The 10024-nt window shown below is 46.5% G+C and overlaps 1 protein-coding gene across 1 annotated transcript in view; it reads left to right on the top strand.

The window, feature by feature from the left end:
* The window catches only part of cdh12a (cadherin 12a), a gene marked incomplete at both ends in the record, with an annotated part of 23430 nt that extends 14011 nt beyond the window's left edge, over positions 1–9419 (top strand). The window contains 6 exons of the mRNA XM_080837615.1: positions 1084–1337; positions 3029–3165; positions 3727–3848; positions 5145–5259; positions 6803–7054; positions 8881–9419. Of these exons, the coding sequence (XP_080693741.1) occupies positions 1084–1337; positions 3029–3165; positions 3727–3848; positions 5145–5259; positions 6803–7054; positions 8881–9419 (1419 nt within the window). The remainder of the gene's footprint in view (positions 1–1083; positions 1338–3028; positions 3166–3726; positions 3849–5144; positions 5260–6802; positions 7055–8880) is intronic.
* Positions 9420–10024: the final 605 nt, after the last annotated feature.

Below are 10024 nucleotides of genomic sequence, written 5' to 3'. Positions count from 1 at the left end.
CTACATCTCTGCCACATCTCTGCCACTTCTCTGCCACATCTCAACCACATCTCTGCCACATCTCTGCCACATCTCTGCTACATATCTGCCACATCTCTGCCACATCTCTGCCACATCTCTACCACATCTCTGCTACATCTCTGCTACATCTCTGCCACATCTCTGCCACATCTCTGCCACATCTCTGCCACATCTCTGCCACATCTCTACCACATCTCTGCCACATCTCTGCTACATCTCTGCCACATCTCTGCCACTTCTCTGCTACATCTCTGCCACATCTCTACCACTTCTCTGCTACATCTCTGCCACATCTCTACCACATCTCTGCCACATCTCTGCCACTTCTCTGCTACATCTCTGCCACATCTCTACCACATCTCTGCCACATCTCTGCCACTTCTCTGCTACATCTCTGCCACATCTCTACCACATCTCTGCCACATCTCTGCCACTTCTCTGCTACATCTCTGCCACATCTCTACCACATCTCTGCCACATCTCTGCCACTTCTCTGCCACATCTCTGAAAAACCTAGGAGGGCATTTTCATTTCCTTCCCCATTTTCTTTGTAGGGTTGTCTTTTTTTCTGAGCTTCCTGGCTTGTTAAATGAAATCCCATGCTTGAGTTCACCTGTAAAGGCACAAAAAAAAGGTGCTTGCGTGTGTGTGTGTGTGTGTGTGTGTGTGTGTGTGTGTGTATGTGTGTGTGAGGCGAGGTCAGGGCCACACCCCCGTCACGCAGTGCTGGGATGGGCGCACGCGGGACGAGAGCGGCAGCGGGGCGGGCGGCGGAGGGTAGTGGTGTGGAGCGTCTCCTGATGGGCATGCTGTTCCTCTTGTCACTCCATCTCAGGTGCTCCTGTGTGAGGGCAGCCTTTGTGACACCTCCGACAGGTTGTCACCGGGCACACACCACTGCAGGCACAAGATAAGACACCTATGTGAGTGGCAGAACCAACGCATTACACCTTTTAGTGTCACTCACTGTTTTTTTCTCTGTCCTCTCTCTCTCTCCTCTCGCTCTCTTCCACTCTCTCTCTCGCTCTCTCTCTCTCTCTCTCTCTGTGTCTTCTGTTACAGCGACTGGACTATGAGACCAGAAAGGCATACACTTTCAAAGTGGAAGCCTCTAATGTGCACTTGGACCCTCGGTTCCTGTTCCAGGGGCCGTTTAAGGACACTGCGACGGTGAAGGTGAACGTTCTGGACGTGGATGAGCCCCCTGTGTTCAGCAAGCCCCACTACAGCCTGGAGGCCTACGAGGACACACCTGTGGGCATCATTGTAGGCGCAGTGAGAGCACAGGATATGGATGTAGGCAACAGTCCAATTAGGTAAACAAACTCTCTCTGTTTTTTTTCTCTCTCTCTCTCTTTCTCTCTCTCTCCCAGTTGCTCTCTCTCCCCCTCACTCACTCTCTCACTCACTCACTCACTCACTCTCTCTCTCTCTCTCTCTCTCTCTGTCACACACAAACACTCACAAATATGTCATGTCTATTTTTTTTCACTACATCACACCCAATCATTCAGACAAGCAACAAGCCACCGATTAACAAAGAAGCCTGAGTTAAATACAAAGGTATTGTTCAGCTCTCAGCCCATAAAAACAGTGGAATTTTATATGAATAGAGTTTTTGAAACCCAGGTGTTAGTCATTTTGGATATGAGGTGATGAAAGGAACACACCAGTTTTCATTACATTTCTAAGCAGGGATAAGGGCTTGGATTATATCTTTTTGGCTGAGATAAGTCTGACACGCCACCTAAGGACTTTGCTGTCGATCTGGTTTATTTATTGCCATGGTTGTTTTCCTCAAAGTAAGTGTTGTTGAAGGTGTTGCCGTGTTGATGCTTAAAGCATGTGGCATGGCCTTACACCAAAACGGGCATGTTCCCACAGAGGTATTTTGTTTGATGATAAATGTTGCATGTGGAAACATCCTGGCCCGTTTGTAGTCACTCAGCCAACTTAAAAGGCTGTCTTTTTTTGCAGGGTCTTGAATATTTCACAGCCTTACATTTGCCATTGTTCTACTGGGAGATTAAATCACAAAAGCACTCACAAAAGCACAAAATAGCAGTGACCTGATGAAGCCACCGCAGCAGGGAATATGACATCTGCACCCCGCCCGAGGCCTCCTTTTCTCCATGTTAGGAGTAATGTTAGGTCTCTTTTGTCCCCTTGTTGCTCACATACACATACACGATACAAGGTTATTTGCTAACGGTTTTGATATGTTTGAAGGACCTAAAAAGCACTGTGGTTGGGATTTTTGCATATATTGTGCAATACAGTGGCCAGGTTGTAGTGAATGTTGTGTGGAGTGACGTGTTCAGTTTTGGCAACTAAATGTTTCATTATGGTGGTAAAGCACATGGAAAGGCATCACGCTGGGTCAGACACATTTAGCTAGGCCAAAAGAATAATGAGAAAATCCCTGTGTTGTCAAAGTGACATTGCTGTTGCCTGTAGGTGCAGTCCAATGAGTATGAGTGAGTGTGTGTGTGTGTTTATGATTTTAATAAATGATTATAGCATGTCATGTTATGATTATAGAAATGTTTTGAATACAGAAACGCAAGTAATCTTCCGTAATGGCAAAACTTTTGACAAATGTTCTAAATGTAAATTAATTGCAATTCTCATAATTCTAGGAATATTCTATAGGATAGACTGGGATCATAATTAGTTCACCATTATAGACTGCTCAGTAGCTAGCTACAGTGGGCTACTGCAGGAATATCATATCCTACAGATATGTCAGGTGGCCAATTGTAGACATATTTTACCTCACTGTAGAAAGTTCATAGGTTCTCAGTAGTTATTGTTTATAGGTCATCACTAAACTTCATACAGATTTTCCTTGGTTGCTATTTCCTTAACGACACTTCCACCCACTTATGTGCACTGTGTGTGTGGTTGGATTAATGAGTTTGGAGAGGTTGTTACTATGTGATTGTGCTCCACTCTAACAATATTTTATTCTTTTTAATTGTATTCTTATTTTGTTTTGTCTCTGAAGGTATTCTCTCGACTGGAACAGGGATTTAGAGCATGCATTTGACATTGACCCAGTGGAGGGACTTATCACAGTCAGTGAGTTCCTGGACCGGGAGACTGTAGCACAACACAACATCACAGTTGTTGCAACTAAAGTTAGTAAGTAGAACATGGACTGGTCTTGAGAAAATGCTGTGGTGTGTCAAAGAAAAATGGCATACTGCCATCTAGTGGTAAAATGGAAAAAAGTGATGTGTGTTCATGGTATCACTATGGGAAAATTATATTGTTTAGACTTTAGAGTATTAATACTTATTTTCAGTTATCAACATCATTATGATTCAGCATATGTAAAAATAAATGTAAAAAATGTATGTATATATCTTTATAATTATTATGATCTATGCAATTTGTTAGATATTATAACCATTCCTTATGTAAAATAATCTACGCTACGAGGTACTCTTTAAACTATTAAATTGTATTGATCAGAAGGCGAAAGGCCATCTTTATTTAAAACGTCAATCACAATTAAATCCTACTAATTATGGAAGACAACAATAAACTATTTAGAGCCTGCAGTTTCACAACTGAACACTTGGTGTCACTGCTCCACTGTAGTCACTGACTCATGAGATAGATATCAATAGAAATGCCTTTGGTAAGGGTGCCTTTGGTGCCAAACTTACAGAAGTGATGGACAATACTATTCTCTTACAGACAATCCACTACTATTCAGTAAGGCTGGTGTCACAATTACCGTGCTGGATGTCAACGAGTTTGCCCCTGAGCTTGTCATTCCACCTGAGACAATTGTTTGTGAAAATGCCAAAGTAGGCCAGGTGAGTAATCGTGTGTGTGTGTGTGTGTGTGTGTGTGTGTGTGTGTGTGTGTGTGTGTGTGTGTGTGTGTGTGTGTGTGTGTGTGTGTGTGTGTGTGTGTGTGTGTGTGTGTGTGTGTGTGTGTTGGTGTGTGTTTGTGTGCATGTAGATGTATTTGTCTGACTGTATGTGTTCACATATGTATGTGTGTCAGTCCATCGTACAGTCTATCATAATGCTTCACACTTTATGATAAAACAGAAACACATAACATATACAGACCTACAATTCTAGTTAGAATAAGTGTGTTACATTAACACCTTAATGTGGAGGTATTTTGTTGGCTTGGGTGGGAGTGGGGGTGTCAGACCCATCCTTAAACTTACAGGTCAATTGCTTAGCCACATTGAATAAGAAACAGTTAAAGAGAGCATGTCTCAGAGACTTCCACACACCAGTCCTTCCTTTCACACTCCTTCTCTTCCAACAAGGCTGGGATTTGCCTGGCTTTTCCTTGTGAAAAGACCTCGGTGGGGGGGTTGCAGGGAGAAGGGCGGGGTGCCGTGAGGGATTGTGAGGCACTGCAATCTATTCCAATCTCAGTCAGACAGGCCAGTCCTTTATTAGCTGCTTCTCTGTGCCTGTCTCCCTCGGAGTCGGAGTGGGGCCAACTCCCCTGCAGGTGTGTGATTGTAGGCTGGCAGCAGCAGTGGCGGTAGCGGCAGTGGTGGTGGGGTTGTGTCTGACGCCGGGGCTGTCTGTGATGTTGCACGTTCTGCTGTGGGGCTTTGACACAGGCGCTGTCCATGGTGCTGAACAGAGCTGAGCTGCAAGAGCTGCTGTCCAGGGCTGTGGGTTTTGTTTATCCGTTGTGTTTTTGCAAAGACAAGAGCATTTGTATTATGTCTCAGTAATTCATAGCCCCTTATTACCTTAGGTAGCACACATTGTAGCTGTGTGTTTGCATATTTAGTGAAGCTGGTGGGAAATGTCAGTAGTACAATCTACATGATGAGAGATGGAGAGGCCAGTGTATTTTCCAGGGCTGTGGGTTTTGTTTATCCGTCGTATTTATGCTCCGATTTCACTCAGAAAACAAAGACAAGCGGATTTGTATTACGTCTCAGTAATTCATAGCCCCTTATTACCGTAGGTAGCACACATTGTAGCTGTATGTTTGCATATTTAGTGAAGCTGGTGAAAAAAAAAATGGTGTCAGAAAATGTCAGTAGGACAACTACATGGTGTAGAGGTGTAGAGGCCAGTGTATTTCCCACTTTCACACACCTCCTTAATATCTTTCTGTTTCCCACCCAGGTGATCCAGACGATCAGTGCCCAGGACAGAGATCTCTCTGCAATGGGTCAGAGGTTCTACTTCAAGGCTCTCAAAGAAGTACGGAACAGGAACTTCACCATACGGGACTTTGGAAGTAAGTGAAATACTGCTCTCCCAAAATTCGATTCTGTTCTTATGTCATAAGTGACTCTGCCATCCAGCATACTTATTCTATAAAAGAAAATTCTAGAATAACCAGCTGCCCATGTGAAGGAAGTTGCCATTGTGATATTTTACACTAAAGACTAAAGCAGGGAACACTGTGTCCCAGTTCAGGGGTATTTTGTACAGATGCTCTCACCTGGCTGTCAGTCCAGTCCCCATGGTGGAGACATGGGCCCGGCTTGTTCTTAGTACATGAGTATCATCAGATCTGATTCCCACAGACAGGAGCACTCAAGGCAGTCCAATCACAAGCACACACACACACACACACACACACACACACAGACTCACACACACACACACACAGAGACACACACACACACACACACACACACACACACACACACACACACACACACACACACACACACACACACACACACACACACACACACACACACACACACACACACACACACACACACACACACACACACACACACACACACACACACACAGACACACACACACACACACACACACACAGACTCGAGGTGCGCTCTAATGGGGCCCTGCGTTGTCGAGTGCAATCCCCTGGCTGTCGAGGCGTAACAAACCGGCAGCGACAGGATCAGGTGACCTTTGAGCAGAGGACAGGAGCATCTCGACACATCACCTCCGCGCCCCACCACCGCTGCAGACAGGCAGCCCGCCAACACGCTCCCCGGCTCTGGGCCCCGTGTCGGTACAGTTCTCACCTCACCTCAAGAGTATCAGACATTTCAGAGAGTTCTTGTCGGGTCATGCCAACACAATGGTGAAGGGCAGAGGCTAAAGCCGCACACTCTGCCTGACCCTTTGGGAGAGTAAAGATTGATTTAGTAGAATATAATAACTCACACACCAGGAGACGGGTCTAACCACAGCACCAATGATTACACAAATCACCTATGGCCAAAAATGCAGGGAATGTGTGCTCTCTGCAGTATCAATGAGGCTGTAGCATTTATTAAGACATCATTTTGAATCTTTAGGTGCAGGATGCTCTTGCAGGACTTACTCGTGTAAGCTTGTAATCCCTTTCAGCCAGAACCCTCCTTCTTCATCACGGCTTCAAAGGGGATCAACTTTTTCTGCAACAGTTTGGAGGAATTCTTTGCGTTTTGCCCATCTTTAAGCCCTCTCAAGTGGTTGTAATTAATTGATTAATGGGGTTAGTCGTCTGTAAGGAGGATGCATTTAGCGTTTAGTGGCTGGGTCTAGCATAGCCTGAAATATGATGCAAGTTGCAGCACAAGAGGAGATGTAGCATAGAAAATTGGGACTTGCGCCAGAAAGCCCAGAACCCAATCATAAGTCATCCTCTTAGTGCTGTGCACTTAAAGCCTGCGTGGCGCTCACTGTTCTGTGAGGTCCACATCCATCCACTCTCATCTCTTCTCTCTGATTTTCCTGTTGGGTTCCCTCTCTCTCTCTCTCTTTCTCTCTCCCTCCCTCCCTCTCTCTCTCTCTCTTTCTCGTTCCCTTCCCAGACAACACAGCAGGCATCGTGGCGCGCCGCTCTGGCTTCCGGCGGCAGCAGCAGCGCTGGTACGAGGTGGCCGTGGTGGTGGAGGACGGTGGCTACCCGGTGCTGAGCAGCACGGCCACGCTGTCTGTGCAGGTGTGCTCGTGCCGGACGGGCGGCGCGCTGCTGTCGTGCAACGCCGAGGCCGTCTTCCTGCCTGTGGGCTTGAGCACCGGCGCGCTGGTGGCCATCCTGCTCTGCGTCGTCATACTGCTGGGTGAGTGGCAGCTCGCTGTAGCGCCGCCATGGCAACATGAGAGGAAGCACGGCCCTCCTGAGGGACCAGGTGCCTCTCCTCCTGTCAGTTAGCACGGCCACATAGAGGGATGCGCTGTGCAGGACACGGGATTTGGTTGGTGCCTTGAATACACACACATACTCATGCTTGCACACACACACACACACACATACACATACACGCATAGCTACACACACACACAGACACACATATAGCCACACACACACACATACCCACACACTTAAAAGCACACACACACACACACGCACACATATTCCTACACACATACACATGCACCAAAGGAATAATACAATTGCACAGACCGACAGACACACACACAAACACACACACACACACACGCACACACACACGCACACGCACACGCACACGCACACGCACACGCACACGAACACGCACACACACATACACATGCACCACAGGAAACATACAAGTGCGCACACACACACATGCACAATGTAAAACATGCTTGTTAATTACCTTAATGGTCGGTAGGTAGTAGAATATTTATGATGGTCATAAGCTATTAAAAGATTGGCTGAGCATGTCTAACAACTTTCCACTTGGGGGAGCTGGAGTTAAATTGTTGTAATTTGAGAACACAGTTGAATCGAAATAAATAATGAAATATAAAGAAGCAGTTGTGGTTAAAAAAAAGCATTCCATTGAAAAATGGCAATGGACCTATTTTTAACCAGTTTGTATAGGTTGTATATATTACTTGGCCTTCACTGGAGGAAGAACATTAGTGTTTGGTATTTTGTGTCTGAAGTGGTGGTGGTGGTGGTGGTGGTGGTGGGTGTGTCTGTGTGTGTGTGTGTGTGTGTGTATGTGTGAGTGTGTGCCTGCGTGCGTGCGGGCGTGCGTGCGTGCGTGCGTGCGTGCGTGTGTCTGTGTGTGTGTGTGTGTGTGTATATCTGTGTGTGTGTGAGTGTGTGTATCTGTGTGTGTGTGTGTGTGCCTTTGTGCATGCAGGGATGGTGGGGGGGGTGGGGGGTGAAATCAGGGGAGAGGCCAGCTCCCATCCTCTCTCCCTAAGAACTGCAGTGCCACAATGGTGACAGACAGCATGTCAAAAGCGCATTACGGCTGGCCCCAGGCTGCCAGTGCCTTTAGTTCCGCTCAGAATGAGAGCACCAGAAGAAAGAGAGAAATCGCCTAATGGATCCCTGGCACGTGACTTCCCCACCACATTTTAAAGCACGTCTCTCAGCCATGTCTTCTGTGTTTGCCAGGAACCTACATAAGGTGCATATGCTTAAGAGGCATCAGTATGTCAATTTATACTGTGTGATCAGGACTAATGAGAGTGCTGCCACAGCGTATGCCGTTATGTGTGTTAGTGCTGTGGGTGATTAAGAGACTGTGGGGTGGTAATGGGTGAAGATGAATTTAGACATAGGTGTGTTTAGGTGTGTATGTCTCTGTGTGTGTGTGTTAACAGTGATTGTGGTGCTCTATGTGGGGATTAAGAGACTGTGGTGTTATAATGGGTGAAGATGATTTTAGACAGCATCATGAGTCTCTCATATATGACCATTTGTGTATCTGTTGTATGTCTGTGTGTGTGTGTGTGTGTGTGTGTGTGTGTGTGTGTGTGTGTGTGTGTGTGTGTGTGTGTGTGTGTGTGTGTGTGTGTGTGCGTGCGAGTGTGTGTGTGTGCGTGTGTGTGTGTGTGTGTGTGTGTGTGTGTGTGTGTGTGTGTGTGTGTGTGTGTGTGTGTGTGTGTGTGTGTGTGTGTGTGTGTGTGTGTGTGTGTGTGTGTGTGTGTGTGTGTGTGTTAACAGTGATCGTGGTGCTCTATGTGGGGTTGAGACGGCATAAGGACAAGGAGGCCCTCATGTCCTCCAAGGAAGACATCAGGGACAACGTGATCCACTACGATGACGAGGGAGGCGGCGAAGAGGACACGCACGCCTTCGACATGGGAACGCTCCGCAACCCCAAGGCCGTGAAGGAGACCGCACTCCGAAGGGACGTCAGGCCAGACGGGCGCTCTTTGTCGGACCTGGCCAGTGCCGCCTCCGCCTCCGCCTCCGCCTCAGCCGAGGACAGCGAGGACATCCGCACTTACATCCACCAGCGGCTCATGGAGAACCACGCCAGTGGCTCCGCGCCGCCGTATGACTCCCTGGCCACGTACGCGTACGAGGGGGAGGGCTCGGTGGCCGAGTCCCTTAGTTCCATTGAGTCATGGAGCGGGGACCCTGAGGGAGAGTTCAAGTGCATCAGTGACTGGGGCCCACGCTTCAAGATGCTGGCAGGCCTCTTTGAAGAGCAGGATGCACAGGCCACAGAGGTCAGTGAAAACAAAGACTCTCAATGACAAGATGGTTTTTTTTTCTGACTATTATTATTCTGTTTGTTTGTTTGAGGGTGCCATTGTGACATTTCAAGGAACACCACAAAAACAAACAAAACAATATGAAAATACCAAAACAGACTTTTTTTCTCTGGTTTTGATTTCCCCCATATTGTAGGTCCTTTTTTTGTTATCTCTCTCTGTTTCTGTGGATTGGGGTCACCGTAGTCTGGAGTGAAAGTCACATTCTGAAACATTGTAGACGTTGTCATTCGTTAGTTGTTTATATTTGTCAACAACAAAAAAATGAGATAGTAGGGTGTCTGTTGTTTAGGAATTCTCAGTATTCCTTCTGATATCTCATGAAGTGCCTCAGGAACAGTTGTTTTGTAACTCTATGCTTTGCTTCATCAATTCAGAAGGCCTGCAAAATATATTAATAGTGTATGTAGCAAACTCACAAGTCCTAGACAACAACAGATCTGTCAAATGGAAAGAAAGGACACTGCGCTCAATACCTCCTACCCCTCAGTTTGCCAAAACACAGTGGTCCTCAACTATTTGTAAGTGTATATTGAATTTAAGTGAAAATTTGTAATACAGATGAATAATAATAAGAAAAGATATTA

The sequence above is a fragment of the Sprattus sprattus genome, assembly GCF_963457725.1.
Source record: "Sprattus sprattus genome assembly, chromosome: 4".
NCBI lineage: Eukaryota > Metazoa > Chordata > Actinopteri > Clupeiformes > Clupeidae > Sprattus > Sprattus sprattus.
Note: the sequence above shows the minus strand (reverse complement) of the source record. Positions and strands in the feature narration are given on the sequence as shown.